Source organism: Pundamilia nyererei, unplaced genomic scaffold, assembly GCF_000239375.1.
Source record: "Pundamilia nyererei isolate P.nyererei 1_Seehausen unplaced genomic scaffold, PunNye1.0 scaffold00004, whole genome shotgun sequence".
NCBI lineage: Eukaryota > Metazoa > Chordata > Actinopteri > Cichliformes > Cichlidae > Pundamilia > Pundamilia nyererei.
In genome coordinates, this window is record NW_005187405.1 from 7616776 (window position 1) to 7633711 (window position 16936).

The 16936-nt window shown below is 40.8% G+C and overlaps 1 protein-coding gene across 8 annotated transcripts in view; it reads right to left on the bottom strand.

Annotated features, from left to right (window-relative positions):
• The window catches only part of adgrl2b.1 (adhesion G protein-coupled receptor L2b, tandem duplicate 1), an 88942-nt gene that overhangs the window by 16108 nt on the left and 55898 nt on the right, over positions 1-16936 (bottom strand). For 5 of the 8 annotated variants that reach the window (XM_013912565.1, XM_005721427.1, XM_013912570.1 and 2 more), the window contains exons 8-15: positions 15604-15704; positions 13582-13767; positions 11577-11615; positions 7544-7727; positions 5854-5976; positions 3954-4159; positions 3511-3684; positions 2160-2369 (exon numbers count right to left, since the gene is read on the bottom strand). In XM_013912565.1, coding sequence (XP_013768019.1) covers positions 2160-2369; positions 3511-3684; positions 3954-4159; positions 5854-5976; positions 7544-7727; positions 11577-11615; positions 13582-13767; positions 15604-15704 — 1223 coding nt within the window. The remainder of the gene's footprint in view (positions 1-2159; positions 2370-3510; positions 3685-3953; positions 4160-5853; positions 5977-7543; positions 7728-11576; positions 11616-13581; positions 13768-15603; positions 15705-16936) is intronic. The other 3 variants (XM_005721430.1, XM_005721428.1, XM_005721429.1) reach the window with 1 other exon arrangement.

Genomic DNA, 16936 nt, shown 5'->3' on the forward strand with positions numbered 1-16936 from the left:
AACCCCCTGATGGTGACCTTACCTTGTGCTTTTGCCAGCACTTTCCACACACCCTCCATGTTTTTATCATTATTTTTCTATACTGAAAATAAAAGTCAAAAGATAAATAAATAGAAAGATTTTTTTCCCTTTTTCATTATTACCAAAAATGACTTGTCTATAGTATTTAACACAAATCTGTATGTTTTTGCTTTAGAAGGGTGGTTAGTTTAAGTTAGTCTAGTTATTTATTTTTATTAAGACAGGACTAGATGTTTGCAGATGTATGCTAGCAGATTTCTGCACCTTTTAGCTGAAAATGTTTGTTTTTTAGTCCACAGCTTTGTTGTTGTCATTTGTGGGATCAGAAATGTGCCTTAGTAAGACCAAATACATGCTGCACACTCCTATAAATGATGAAGCGACGCTTTTAGCAGCTTAATAACACTTTCACTGGGAGTCATTGGACACCAAACCAGAGCTAAAAGCATAGCAATGATTGATAATTATTACCTTTATCTTTTAGATGGATGTTAACTGATGCAAAGATTAAGCTTTTTAACATGTTTTGAGATACACATTTCTGTCAAAGTTTGAAATTAAGAAGCTACATATTCAGTGAGTAAAGATGTATTTTAGTCTTTTTATATATAAAAAATATCTAGCAACAAATCAGCTTCATAAATATCAGAATCAGATGTTTGGAGGTACTTTCATTTTTCTATTGATCAAATAGTTCAAACACTCATTTTTCACACTTTATTAGAATTTAAAAATCTGCATCTTCCTCCTATAAATGTAACAGATTCCACAGATCTCAAAGTATCTGTTGAGGTTTCTCGCATGATGTCACGTGCACATTTCTGAAGAGTGTAACATGTGTGGTTGCTGGCTGTCAGGTGAAATCGATCACAAAGAGGATGCTGCACCAAAAATCTCTTTGTGTTAGCTGAGGTATGACTGAGGCAAACGTTCTCCATTTCAAGTTCGTGTCGAGCTTCTTCCAAGTCTCACTGCTGCTCAGCTTTTAGTTAATGAGTGTTTGCAGACAAGTTGGCATCTCCCATGAAAACTACAGGCAACCGCAGCAATGTGAGACCAGAGCAAACACAGACCAGGAAGGAAACATAACTTTTCCCCCCCCAAGCAACCAGTTTCTTTATTCCCCTTTTAAGCTAGTAAACAAAACAGAAATCTTTTACATAAATTTAAATACTTCTGAGATAGGTGAGTGTGAGAGAGAGAGATTAAGCTGTACCTGACTGTGGACCTGATTCAGTGTAAATCTGCAGGCCAACTGCAGCTAGCCAAGTCAAACCGCTCCTCACTCATGAAAGCAGATTTTTCAACTGCAAACTTGGTTTAAATTGAATATTCTGGAGGAATCTTACAGCAGACTAAATTTTTACATCCTCTTAAAATGATATGAAGAGTTATGTTCCAAAACCCAAACCGTAAAATTATAAAATGGTTAAATAATTCCTAAACAAAGCCTTTTATTTACTTTAAAGCTTCTATATTTATATTTTGGAGTTTAAGCCCTTTAACCTCTTGTGTTAGTTTTGCTCTCAACGCAAAGGAAGGCAAAGTTTCAACAACCAGTTTCCTCACAGCCGGGGGCAGGTCATTAACCAGCCTCCAGGCCTGTGTAACTGGATCTTTAGCAACCGACTTTCCCAGTGACTGTCAGCAGCGTCCATTAACCACTCGCCAAAAAGTTGCGAATACACATTTTTGCCTCACGCTCCGTGTTTCCCAGATGGCCCCGGACTGTTCTCTAGGCCGGTGAAACTGGGGGACACTGTCAACATGATTGTCACACGCCCAAAGTGTTGCAAAAGTTAACATCCCATTGTTAGCAGTTACATGTTTGCAAAGCCTCAGCAAAAACATAAATAATTTCAGACATCTGTGATTAAATTACAGGAAGAATATTTGATTTCAAATAAATACGTTGCTGCCATAAAACTCCTGCTTTTAATATCTGCATTAAATTCTACCACTGGCAGACTCCTAATAGAAATATGATATTTTAATCTAATGTGGATTTTTTTTTGGTTTGCCACTTCAAAGGAAAACTGAAGGGAAAATTCAGGCGTACAAAAGGTTAATTACAGCAGATGAGACTATTAATCAGTAGTGTGAAATTAAAACCTTCTGCAGAGTCACTTCCACGGTACCTTTGGTTCTGTCATGTTGATGCCCACAAGAAAGAGAAGCTCGCCGATGAACAGGTTGAGGCACAGGTTTTTGTGAATGGTGTTGCGGTCACTCTGCAGACCTCTGAAGAAGCAGAAAGTGAAGAGGCTGATGGCCAGGCAGACCAGAGACACAGCAATGCCCATCCTGGTGATGACGGTGAGGAGAACCTCGTGCACGCTCCCGTCCCTCTGCAGACAAATAGAGAAAGCACGGACTGACTTTAAACTTTGCACCTCTCATTATAATGGGCAGCGTTTGAGCACGTAATGAGTGAAGCTGTGCTGGCCTAATGGGGACACACACGCACGCTGTATGTTGTCACTGAATCGAAATCTCTGGAGTGTTTAATCCTCGCTTATTACTGGGAAAGTCGCATTACCTTGCTGATATTAATGATTAGAGCCTCCACAACATGTTTTGGTATTCATATGACAACTTGACTGATTAAAACTCATGAAGTTTCACGAGAAAGTGTTGCAGAAAGTGACATCAACAGAAAAATGCCGCAAAAAGAGCTGTGAACATGTGGCATCCGCGTTCTCACTTTGCGGTTGAATCACGCTGCGTTTCAGGAGGTCCAAAACTGAGCGTATTTCAAGACGGCCACCTGGCAAAAGTGAAAATAGCAGACACGACCATAAAAAAATATCACTCAAGGACATGGTGGCCTCAAAGTGAGCCAATTCCTCCTGTGATATTTGTAATTTTATTGAGGGCAGGAGTTACAGTTGAGGTGATGTGTAGGGGATTGGTGGGGCTAAGCCTAGCCTCAGGGCTCTGGTTTCAAGCTGTGGTTAAGGTTGAGGTTAAGACAGATGACAGGCATAGAGTTCATGAGTTGGGACGTATTATTAGACGAACCACAAACTTATCCTCTACATTTATTACTGGCTAGGTCCTCGCTGCACATGCTATTTATCATGTAATTGGATTGTAATTGCATTTCGCGACCAAATAGGTCCAACACCACTTCAAGAGGGGTGGAGACACAAGTTAAAGCTGAAGTTATGTTGTTTCCCATGATTCTCTGAGACATATGCACAGAGGGATATTAGACATGGATCACAGGTAGAACATAATTACTTCTGATAATGGTATGGCACTTCCTGACACAAACTCGCACTTTTAAAGCGACAGCCCTGCTGCCTTTTCTCCACTTCTCCCTTTCTTCCCTGCCCTTACCTTCTCCTCCAGCTATAATCTAATTATCTCCACTGAAATGCCATTCTTGTTCTTGCCGCGTGTGCACAAATCTTTAAGTGAGACGGAAGAACGAGTAATTGAGACTGAAAAATAGCTTGAGCGAGCCACAAGGCGAGGGCCACTTACCACATTTCCCCGATGAGCCATGAGGATGGCAAAGTTGGTCAAGTGACTGCACGAGCAAGTGGTGTGGCTCTTATTGGTTTCCAGCAGTTTACAACCCTGAGTGGACCAGTATCCCATCATGCTCCTCTCTGAGTAATTCCAGAAGGAACAGTTGGGATTGTAATAATGTTCTTTCTGCAAAACACAAAAGCAGAGAGGGGGAAAAAATTAAACATTTATGAATATGCGCAGTTAAAGCACGTCAGTCATGTGTTTACTTCTCCTTTTTTTCGATTTTAAAAAAACGTACTCAATTATTTGTGAAGGAGAAAGATCAAAATGGTGCTAATCATCACTAACGGCACACGGTTTCTCCTTTACTGTAAAAGGTATTGCAGTCTATCCTGTTTTTTGACAGCCTGGCTCTATAGTGTGGTCAGGGTAAATCTCCGAGGGAGGCTTACATCCAGGTGCTCCAGTGTGAAGATCACGGGGTCTGCCACAAACACACGGCTCGACTCCTTTGTAATAGAGGCTGACAGGATGTGGGAGTTGACAGTGAGAGAGAGGTTGTGTTTGTTCAGGTCTCCCATTCCCCGCAATGTGGCATTTTCTGTGCTGAGGAACTGACCCAGGTGCTTGTAGAGTACAAATACCAGCTTGGCTACACCTATAGCAAACAATAAGAAGTACAGCATTAGACATAATTTACAGTTATCTACCAAACAGTAATAATTCACTCCCCCAAAATAACACGGCTCACTGCATTTTATATAAAATATATAGATTGTTAAAACTGGTGCCTCTGCCAATGAACACACAGGATGTCGAGCCAGTTAGACAGATGAGGTGCACAACTCATCTGTCTGACTGCTGCAAAGCACACTATGCTTTACTCATTACAGTGATAATTAAGATTAATTTTAAAATATGAAACATCTGATCCACGTTCTTCATGTTTTGCATGTTTTTAAAACTATTTTTAATGGCAACCTTAAGACTCTTCATTGCAAAATGATGTGCTTTCGCTGCGTTGCTCCAGCAACATCATAATTAATGTCCATTGTTGCCACTAACCGACCATGTCACTGGGAAAAGATAAAAAAGATTAAAAGCCAGGTGCACATGGGAGACATTTGCCTTTGGGGCTTTTTGACCAAAACCATGATCTTTATCTAGACCAGGTAGTTTGGTTCAGCCTAACAATACTCCAACTGAAAGCCTCAACATTAACGCAAACATCAAACAAAGACTAAAACTAATGAGCAGTGAGTTATGGTTATGCGTACAACAAGCGTCCCAATCTCCTGGTTGAAAGTCCTCTATTTAGTATTCCACCTCACCAGAAACTTCTGAAACATTTTGAGCAGAAGTTCTGTTTTCTGCAAAAGTGATCGTTACACTTTTTCCCCCCCTTCCTCGAAATATCAAAATGTTAAGATTAGATCACTAATCTCAGATCTACGTGTGTTTGTTTGTTCACAAACTCCTCCTAAGATCATCAGGAACATCTTAGGCCCCTGTAAGTCTTTTACGTAGTCACTGGTTCTTATCTATATCAGATATTATGATGTTATCATGCTTCCAAGCAACCACCGAGCAACAGGTTTTTTTAAGCCTTTATGCATCGTTAAAACCTTATGAAAGCAACCGATAGTTTTCATTTCAGGACAATAACATCCCATTTATGTCCACAAAATCTGAATTATACATGAATATATAGCTAAAATGCCCAGTGTTTAAGCTTTTAGCATTTATTGTGACTGGACAGCGGAAGTAAGACAGAGAAACTGGCAGAAAGACACACAGTAAAAACCCTTGGGGCAGATTTGAACCCAGGCCTCTGCATGAGCCTTGCAGCACACAAGTCAACCGCTCAACCCAGTAAGCTAAACCAGCAGTCCTAGATGACACATATAATTTAAAAAACAAAAACAAAAAAAAAACTCTGAGAACAAACAGGTCAAGCAATACTTCAGCATAGACATGCACAAACACATGAAACCTAAACAACTGTTGTTTTTGTTGACCCATATCCAAGGAGCATTGCCTTTTAGCATCGCTAATTCGTTCCAGGATTTATGCTAAGCTAAGCTAATAACCTCCTGATTATATTACCCCATACAGTGCAGTGTGTGAGACTCATATTGTAACTCCCGGCAAAAAATAAATAAATCAATGAGCATATTTCACAAATGTCTTACTAATCCGATTCAAAATGCCTTAGCACGTAAAATCACTTTAAGGCATTATCCCAACTTAATTACCCAAATGAAAACAACTATGTGAATTAGGACATGGTTATGAACTACCATCGAACCATCTGATCAGCTAGGTGTTTCTTCTGCAGTGACGTTCTCTCACCGTTTTTGCTGTTGACTTTCACCGTGTTGGAAGACAGCTGAAGAGTCATTCCGCTCTTGCTCGTCTGTGGAAATCTGAAGTCTTGCACCTGCCCGTCGGTGCTTAGCACACACACCTCCAACACTGAGAGATGGCCGAGGTAAAAGGGAAAGCGACAGAGAGATTGAGAGAGGGGGAGATGTATTACTCATAGGCAACATTTGAGAAGCATTACATGGTGTTTAATAGAACTCTATCGCTCAGGCCCAGTGGGGTATGTGTAAAGACTCGAGGTTCATTGTACCAGTAACAGAATCCAGTCTTATTGGCAAAACCCCGTCGAGTGTCATTTACTTAAAAAACCATGTCACTAAGCTGTTGGCTGGCATTGTGAAAGCCTTGGAGGCAGGAGCGGAAGAAAAAATAACAACAAGGGCAACGATAGAAGATGAGCAAATTCAAGCACGCAGCCTACTGCGGCATGAATGTCAAATATTCATAGGATCAAAAATATCATTGAGCTTTTACTTTACTTTTTCTTTCCCCTGTGGGTTCAGATAACTCTGGGCCTCGACGAGCAAATCTCTGAAAATCCTCCAAATTCCTGCAGCCCCTCTCTCTGGTATGCCAGCTGCCGGGTGGTGCTCCCTTTGATGTGTGAAATTATTAAAGGGTCAGGAGGACACACGTATCAGCACACTCCCTCCCATCAGAAACGGCCTCACTTCCTCAGATAGGTGGCTTCTGACAGACGGAGATGAGGAATTGTTCTCTAGCTGCTCCCCCCACCACCACTACCACCCGCCATCTACCTTTTAGCTCCCTTTCTCCCTTTTTTCCCTCGCCCTGCCCTTGATACTCGCCCGGAGATGCCATTTGAGCTTCGAGGAAACTGCTAATTAGAATCAACAATCATTTTCGGCTTTTTTCGACTCTTTTAAGAGAGGTCAGGTAGGCTGTTCTCTGAGGTTTCGTCATATTTAGTTATGTTTTTTTTCCATTATCTATATTGTGCAGATAAGCAAGCACTTGACAAGCTCATAAAAACTGTCTGAATGCGGTGATTAAATGGCTAATGTGAAACATATTACACAATGTGTTAATCAGTGCTTTTGGTAAAGACAGAGCAACTAGTCCTTATCAGTTTGGCTAACTACTTATTAATGGGAAAGGCTTAGAGGGAACAGACAGAGTGCCATGTGAATGGAGCAGTGCCATTCAGTTGGTTTCTTTGTTTCCCCCCCAAGAGGTCTGGACAGTTCATCTGGCAGCACCCATTCAATGAGGTGACTTTACAATGCGAGAAAAAGATTAAAAATCAATGAGGTATAAGACAAAAAGGGTAAGTGGAGGACCATAACCATAGAAACAAAGAGATACGAGTAGAAATATGACAGTTCACTGCACACAGCTGACTTATATGAATGAGATCATGTTGATAATAAAGTGCCTGCCTTTGAGGGCAAATTAGCTTTTTTTGAGTCAAATCTTTTCTTATGACGTCAGTGAAACGAGATGAGATGTGGCTATTTTCAAAATGACGCTCTTCTTAAAGAATAGCTGCCTGAATGTGAGACAATTTTTACCGCTGTGTTTAAAACTATCTCCCTGAGACTGAAAAAAAAGAAAGAAAAGAAAAGCCATCAACATCACAGACTGTGAATGATGGATGTGCACATGTGGTTTTCTCAGTTACTGGAGAGGAACTTACGGATATTCTCTGCGGGAACTTTCACGATGGCGGGCTCAATCAGGTTTTCCGCGAGGACAAACGCCCCTTCCTCCAGGGTATCCAGCAGCATCGTGGCGGCGTGCGTTTGTTCCGTGGAATTCATGTCTTTCCAGGATTTTAGAGCTTCTGGCCTCAAGAGGTTGTCAACAGTGTCCACAATCGCCTGTATCCATGGAGACAAGACAAATTTGTCAGCTTGCACTCCCTCCACCCCCAAATCATAACTTGAGTTTAATGACAAAGAGCAGGGACTGGAAAACAAATAATAATAATTATTATTTAAAAAAAAAAAGATCACAAAAGCAAAATCATTCCAACTGAAGACATGAAGGTCAGAGAAAGCCATGGGTAGCTAAAATAATAATGACGATGGAATATTTAGTGTGTATTATTTAATATTCTGTTTAAAAAGAATAAAGCTAATCTGGGGAAGTCTCTCGTGGGCCAGAGTCTTTATTGAATGATAATGCAAACATCCTTGAGGGTAAAAAGAAATACAAACCAAATGTTTTGGGATTTTGTTCCCCCTTCATTGAATGCTGCATTTGCCCTTCCTGCTTTAAGCAGCTATTTTTCAAAAAACAAACCAAAAAAAAGAAGAAGAAGAAAGCAATCGTATCCATGGACAATACTCTTATTTCCATAACAGGATCTGACCATAATGACTTGGATACAATTTTCCTTGAGGAAAGAGGGCATTATCGTGAAATCCGTGTTCGGCGTAGTAGTGCAAGTGAAAACAGCAGAGAGAGGGGAGGGTGGTGGGATTTCTGCTTGTTTTAAATGGCAATCCTTTCATTTCCTGCTTTCTGATAAGCAGTATGCGAGCAAAACATTCCACAAAACCTACACAAGTATCATATGTTGATAAAACAAGAGTTTCCTTTGACCCTGGCAGGGTGAGTTCATGACTCCTGGCTGGCACAATTAAGAAACAACATCATTAACTTTCTTAACCCCCCTCGAAAAAAAGACAGACATTTGTACACAGATCTAGACGAGCCCTGGGTGTGATAAATCAGAGTGACAATTTAACCATAGGTGCCATTACCCACAGCAAGACCCACCACAATAACGGTAATTAACCAAAACAAGCCCTTGCTCACTGTACCAATTAGTCACAGCTGTGATTATCCAAAACACTAATTGACCAAGGACAGGATTATCCATTTGCTCGGAATAACAAGAAAGGGAATGAACCAAAGTCTGCACCAATATATGATTAACCGCAACGTTTTAACCACCGAGCTGATGTTAACCGCAGCAGTGATGGCTGCATCCAGACAGAGTGCTCAGCATGTCTTTATATCTTGGGTCCAAGCACAAAAAATCAATCTCTGTGGCCCTAACCTTGCAGGCAACTGTGACTATGACAGGAGTTAAGTGTGTGTGTGGTGTCTGTGTGTGTGTGTGTGAGTGAGAGAGAGTGAGAGAGAGAGAGTGAGCAAGAGAGAGAGAAGTGGCGATTATGGGGTTGGAGCCATTACAACCAGACAGACACTAAATGGTCTTCTCCTGCCCCCTGGTAAGCCATCCTCAAAGGACCCATGAAATCCAAAAGAAGGGGGGAAAAAAGTCTGTCTCCAATTTGTGTAGCACAGAAAGAATCTGTCTTCTGATTTAATTCATGCCTGGGTGGTGGTCAATTTACAAATCACAAGAGTGCAACCACCAGGGGAGCCCCTGTGGCTGCCCATATCAGCTGCTCTGACTTAAACAGCAATGGACGATGATCAGTGACACTGAAAAATAAAATAACAGCCACATTAGCTTTAAGCTAATTGCTAATGCCGGGATGCCAATGTGCTCAATATGGCAATGTTAGGTTCTGGATATTTAGGAGTTAGTTGTAGGTTCCTCATCTTTCATTAGCATGAGGCTTCTGCACAGAGCTCAGACTTTGGTTTTAAGATATTTAATGAAAAACCAGAGACATAACTTATAACAGTGCAGCCGGTTCAAAGCCCCAGGGCCCAGAAGGTAGAGGGGACCAGTCAACATCACTATCAAGTAGTCCCCCCCACCCGGCTTTACACAGCATGCACATATTCACTGTGTTTAGATAAAGGTGGACAGATGTTGCAATATATTGCTTTTATTTCCTGCCCTTCTCTCTTGTCATTTGTGGAAAATGCTTGCAAACCTCCTGACGTCAACTGTGAAACAATTTGTTTGGCAGAGAGTTTCTTACAGAGTAGTTTGTCAGCACAGCCCAGGGGACGACATGGTGGTAAGGGCCCAAAGAAAAATCTGTACGGGGCCAAACATGGTCAGAAGTGTCTGTGACACAATTATGGAAATGCTTCGAAATCCAGCATTTATACAGCATGTTGCTCAATTAAATAGTAAATTCTTGCATAAAAGGCTTTTCTACTCTACAATGCCTCATTCGCCCATTAACACAAGCACTTTTTTCTACACTCAGGTGCTTTCTATCTAACGTTCTCACATATTTATACTTCAATGAATGCAACAACTTGAGGTTCAGTATCTTGGCCGAGGATACTTTGGCATGCAGACAGGAGATTGGAGCAACCAGGGATAGAACCACAAAGTTTCTGTTTAGATGACCCTCTCTACCTCCAGAGCTACAGCCCTGCGTTAGTCCAATCTCTGTACATTTTCTAAGGTACAGACTTGATGATTTCTCAATATCTCTGTTCTCTATACCTGCAAAATACATCTGCTGAGAACAAAAATGATCCTCCTTGTATTCAGAAATTTTCTTCAGCAGCAATGTTCAGTGTTTCAGTCACAGGATCTCCTACTAACCAATTCCAGTTACCTCTGAACTCAGATTTCTGGAATTGGGACGACTTAGCGCATTCCAGAAAAAGTGAAAACTAAAACAACAACAACAACAACAACAACAACAACAACAACAGGTGATTCAAGTACCACTAGCAACACAATATAACACTTTTTTTATGCTTAAAAACACCGCTGCAGCAGATTCATGGACAGAGCCTGGTCTGCAACTGGCTTGTTCGTTCAGTAAGTCATAAATACACAACAGTGGCAGTGCTGATTAAAGGTTTTACTACTGTTTATGTTCACTGCCGCCATTTTGGATTGTTAACTCTGGGAGGCTGGGGCTGCTTTAACTTTTGGAGGAGGATATTCGAGTATATGGGGAGAACAGACCATAATAATGCATACTTTCAAGCTGCTAAATCTAAACCAAATACAGGCAGGAGGTGTATGGGAGGAACTGCATAAGGAGAGGCCCATCTTTACAAACCATTGTACTTCCAGCAAAGCTAGAGTCTGGGATACAACCACTAGGCACCATGAATATTTGTGTCAATCCACCACTGACACAAAATCTAAACACCATGCAGTGCATCTTCTCCCATGTGTCTACATCACGGCCTTGTCTTCCAGCAGACCCAAGCCCGGGAAAATAAACAGTAATGCACTCCACTAAGTAAAATGTCTGGTGGACAGCCTGCAAAGATCAGACTGGAACACAAACATATTTAATGGGGTGGGAAATTAATCCCACAGATAAATCAAAAAGGGGCCAAGAGGTTTTTTTATTTTTTATTCTTATTATTTGCAATGGCGACAGTAGAATTTGTACAATATAAGCAAGTGAAAATTGAGCACATTGCCACTTTGATCACACTTCTGCCTGACAGGGAGGTGCAATTACAACCGTGGGAAGGCAATTATTCACACGACGTGTAAAGAGCCGACAACAGAAGAGATGGAGGGAGGCAAAAAAAAAAAGAGTGGCGGAGGCAGAGGAGGAGGAGAAAGTTTAAAAGAAAAAACGAAGGGAAGATTTACGAGTGAAGAAGAATATGGATGGCGGCATCCTCAGATGGACAGAATGACAGGGCAGCAGACAGCCGAATCTGAGGAAGTGGCCGCATTTTGTACAAACACATCAGCAGGCACACGCTGTAACAAAATAATCAAAGACATAAAGACAGACAGTGCGGCATGCTGCAAGTCAGACGTTAGGGATCGGGGTGAAAAAGGAGTGCAGAAAGCCTGGCAGTTATACCTTCATGTACGCTCTGCATGTCTTCTCCCTTTTTTGAAGCTTTTCCGCACAACCAGACGATCAAGTGCAAGAAACGGATTGAAGAAAGAGGAGGTAAGAAAACAGGAAGCATTAAATCATGCCACTTACCATCAATTACAGAGTTAATGAAAAGAAGAAAAGGCACAGGTCTTTTAACTATAACCCAAAGAGTAATAAGTGCTTTTCAGGGGAGCTGTGTTTGAATACTAAGTATAAATTTGGATCAAGTCAAAGTGAGGGGAGAGAGACGAGAAACGCAAAGCAGCAGTGAGAAAAAAACGCTGAGACCAGATTCTGAAGCTTCCCCATTAGTGATGCTTTAAAATATATTCGGAAGACAAACAATGTGGGATGAGGTCATTTGTATTTCTTGTCATGGAGAAAATAATACAGCGCTAGCTCTCTTTAAAACCCCTTTGTTAGGCTCTTGGCTTTAAATAAGTTGGTGTCTCTTTCTAATTGAGTCAAACCAGAGAAACTCACATATCGTTGCATCAGAATTTGGAAACAAAGAGATAAAAATGTTCCTCGTGTCCAAATTACAACCATACTTAAAGGAAGAAAAAAAAAGCACACACAGGAAACCAGAAATGGTTCTTCAACGCAGTCCAGATTGCGCCCGTGGACGCCGGCATTTACTTGTTTATTTGGAGGAAAGGGCTGCGTGAAGCTGAAAGCACCGCGTTCTGTTTTTGTTGGGGGGTGTTCTCAGTTCAGCTTTCTTGAATGCAAATCATGTATGCAATACATTTCTTCTAAACATTTTCGAACCCATGTGTGTAGGCTCAGATGTTCAGGCTTCTTTTTTTTTTCTTCTTTTACTGGCACCCATTGGTGTCTATTTATTCCAGTATGGCATGGAAATCATTTGGCAGACAGGTTTCAGTCTGCCTTCTGCATTAACCTGATTTCTTTAATCATAAGAAAGCCAGATTCTATAAATCAGGGCAAGGGATTTAAAAAAAGATCTTGATTTTGAGTTTTCTTGGTCTTGCAAATACATGTGTGCATGGCTGAAGTGCTCAGACGGGGGGAAACTGTTGGTGGAGAAGCACAACGAGATCAAAGGAAGGATAACTAAATTATTATATTCACAATTCCAAGCAGGCTGTTTAAAGAGTGACTTTAAAATCAGGCACGATAGTAATATTTCTCTGTCAGATTCACCCCTGGTGTGCTCGAGAGTGAAAGTGTGTTTCATTGCAGCTGCAGAACTGCAGGTACAAACAACAGCTCTGTGACAGGATGTCACAATTTTCAAGTAGTTTTAAGTTGAATGTTGTTGTTGTTGTTGCCTTTGAATTGTTCCAATCACCGCAACAATATTGGCATTGCAGTAAGAAACCTGTTAGCTCTTATCTTCAAATAATAGCGGTGCAGCTGTCTGAACACATGGGCGCAAACAATGGGCGTCATTTTTGGTTGTTTTGGGGGGGGGTTTTTGTTCAAAATCACTTTGTTTACACAGCAACTGCTCCAAAGTCTGAATAACAATGTAATTTTTCAAAACTGTCACTCAAATCGCCACGGGACTGCCAGCAGCTACGAGATGTAGTTTTGTCTCAGGCCTGCTTTCTTTCCACTGAGCACCTGCATGAGCTCCAGGAGGGGGCACCTCCACACTTGTCAGCAATGAAGAGTTATTCTTTGTGCTGGTTGGGGGCTCGTGGCCATTAGCTCCTTAAAGGTGGAGCTGCCAGGTGAGCCTGTGTTTTCCAACGCTGGTAATTACCAAGGAACTCTAGAGGAATGAGCTTCCCCCGCAGGGTTAGACCTGCCTCCCTAGCCCCCTCACCTCAGACTGCGTGTGTTTGGATGATGCATACGTGCATGTAAGAAAAGCGCAGAGCGGCTTGTGTGCATCTGTGTGTGTGTTTTGCTAATGAATGTCCTGAGTCATGCTGACACAGAACCGGGGCAAAACAGGGACAACGTTTAACGAGAGGTCAGAAAAGGAAAAGGCCAGGGAGGATTTTCACAGCACCTTGTTGAAGCTGCGTCCAGCTGAGTCCTTCTCGTTGGGCTTGAGCTCCTGCAGCTGAGCATCGAGGATGTCCACGAGCTGCTCCATCAGGCGCACCGATGAGCTGACGTCGCCGGCAAACACCGGGCCCTGTGTGTGACGTGCCAGCTCATTGGCTAAATTTGCAGCATTTTCGCCGCTTCGGATCTAAAAAAAACAACAAAAAAAAACAACCACGGGGAGAAACACGGGGGTGTCAGTAAAGTATCAGTGATGCAGCGCTCAGATCAGAGTCATGCAATATGAACCTGGACTAATATCTCTCACACACATCTGAAAATTCACAGCAAGTCTAGAAGGAATTTGTCTTTGTGTGCAGACGGAATGCACTCATGGTGACTGTATGATTAACCAGGGATGTTATAACATAACTATGTCTTATTAAATGCACAGCAGTACTCTCTCCAAACAGAGAACCACTACAATACTGTGTACATATTTTATATAAAATGTTCAAGGTGTCTTTTGCCACAAACGAATCAATTTTTTGCACTAAAATGCAGCAACAACGACATCAATCAAAATGTGACTTTGAAGTGCCGCTGCCAATTAAACTTCAAATAGAGGAAGCTAATGCAAAACCAACATACCATTAATCCTTGAGCCATTCAGCCTCCAAAATAATAATTCAGGGCTATCAGAAGTATCTTGTAGCTACATTACAATATCTCCCCACTTACTAAAAAGTACTACAGTGGTGTCAACAAACCAGAAGCATTGCAGCTCTAAGGCCCACCATCGCTGGCAATTATATCTTAATAAAATCTAACATCAGGACTTATACAGCCAATTCAGCCAATTAAACGCTGTTCATATTAGTTTCACTTTTTAATGAGCAAATATGCAAAGCTTAGAACAGATAACTAAAGCTCCTGCTTATTATATGTCATAGCAAGGCTAGCAGTGTGTATAATCGCCTGAGAGTAATGGAGTTGTGTGAGTTTTTCAACTTGGCAACAGTGCGTAAGATGCAAAATGTTTTGTTGGTTGTTTTTTTTTTCCCTATCTCTGTGCGTTACTTTGAGGGGAAATACTGTTAACTGAATGCTTCTAAAAATATGCAAAAACATGTTGCATTAAAACTTGAATGACGAAAATTCTGGAAGAAGCAGAAACTGTAAGTGTTGCTAACTTTTGTCCAAACACGGGATTCGGACCTCACTTTCCCAGCTGAAATTCCTCTTTTCTTCCTTTTTAAAGCCTATTACACCTCTGCATTTGACTTCCATTTGTAACTGCTTAGTATTCCTCATCCAATGAGGTCTCCAAAGACTCCACACAGATGAGGAACACGAGTCTAGCTCCCTCTCTAAACTAGAGTATGCTGAAAGGTAATTATGGATTTTAGTCCAGTGATGCCGAAAACATATTGCATACCCCAGTTTTAATGCAGTGTGCATACTTTCTCTATTACACTTCATTTTGCTGTGTTTCTAGCGTAAAAACTGAGCGTATCCAACACTTTTTCACTTACTACTGTTTTTTTGTTTTTGATTTTTTAAACACACAGCTGTTCATTAGCCAAGATGTCTTTCAACAATAGACTGAAACCCTGCCTGAACCTGCAGCATTCTGTAGGTGTTTTTATTTTTTCAAGAGAAACAATAATCTCTTCTTTAGGGTTTGCTATGTTTTACATTCCTGTGCATCTAAGCAACTGTTATCTGCACATCTACATTACATTTCTACCTGCATGACATCAAAGCATAAATGTCACCGCAGAAAGAAACCGTGGCTCTTTGATTCTCACTAACAGACTGCAGTTCTTGGCATTTACTCCTGATGCTTTAGCTCATTTCTTTCTGCTGCCAAACAGCATTTTAGTTACCCTTGAAAGTTTCGTGTACACTTGAAAAGTTCTGTGCTGGAAAAATAAACCAAGCTAGGGAACGAGGTCAGAAATTACCGCTGTATGTTGGATCGCAGCCATTTTACGTGGTTGTTTGCTGCTATATTTTTGTGATCGACAAATTCTCCTTTTACCTTTTGTGCCACTTGAGTCACCCAGTGGGAGGTGCAGTTGCTGAGGTCTGGCCCTTTGGAGCACCATGTCCCTGCCATGGTGCAGAGGAAAGAGGCGATGCCTGCAGTACCACAGAATAAAAACAACAGTTGGAGGGGAGCCAGAATGTTGCTCAGATATAGTTTCTCCTGCTTATCCTTCATTCATGCAGACTCTTCACCCGGAACAAAGATTTCTAAATGATTGAAAACCTAAAAGCTTTGTAGACTGTCTGTATGACAAAAAAGTACAGAAAGGACACTAAAAGACTATTAGAGTTCTACAAAGCTTAGGGGAAAATACACAGAAAAAAAGAAAAGGTGGACGCAGTGGTTTGTTATTGATCGTAAACAAATATTTTAAAGACCTCTTGCTATGCATGTACAAATAAAACACGAATCCTCCAGATAACATGCAGCTTGACTAGTAAAAGCTAAATTTTTTTCCTTTCTCAATATCATCTCCTTTCCCACTTTCTCTTGAGTCTTTTCAGTTGCCAATCTTTGCAACGGGATGTTTAGATGGATTTTGTGAGATTACGGCAGATGATCACCTGCAAAATTAATGGCCAAATTTCTTTCATTTGTAGGAGGATTTTTAATCTGGCTATCTAATAGAAGCAGTCCAACATCTTTTTTACTTTTACTTTTGGTCTGTTACAGATAGTTTTTCCCCCCTCTGTGTGATTTCCTTTCAAGGAGAAATGGGCTTCAAAATTACAGTAACTAGGTACATTTCGAAATCTTATTTTTGTCAAAAAGGCTCAAATCCTGCTATAATACATTTTTAGACTGACATGTCCATTTTATGAAGTTTTACAAAAAAAAAAGAAAAAGACAAGTAAACCAAGATGGAAGCGAGACCTAAATAAGTACAGCTAAATAACTCTGCAATTTTAACATGTTTAATTGGGAGCTTTGCTTTTTTTTGCTAAACTGTGATTTGTGATCATTCTGAGGTTTGGTTTATACCTGATTGTTAATGGCACTAATTATTTGGCACTAACCTCCTAGAGAGTAAGGACCAATTAAGGAAATTCAAAGCAGTTGGAATAAGACGCAAAATAAACATTTATGAATTAGTGTTTCAACAGAAACAGTATTTCTGTAAGCTGTAAACTTTTGCAAACTGTCAGAGAAATGTATATTTTAATATATGAAAATATTGTGTATTGTTCCTGTGCCATTGTTTTAATTGACCATTTAAATGAATATTTTCACATTTGTGTTCAAATATCTTTTTGTCTTTATGGTGAATGTTAGACACCATTAATGTCAAAATGTAATTGTTAATACATATCTTTAGACGTGTCAT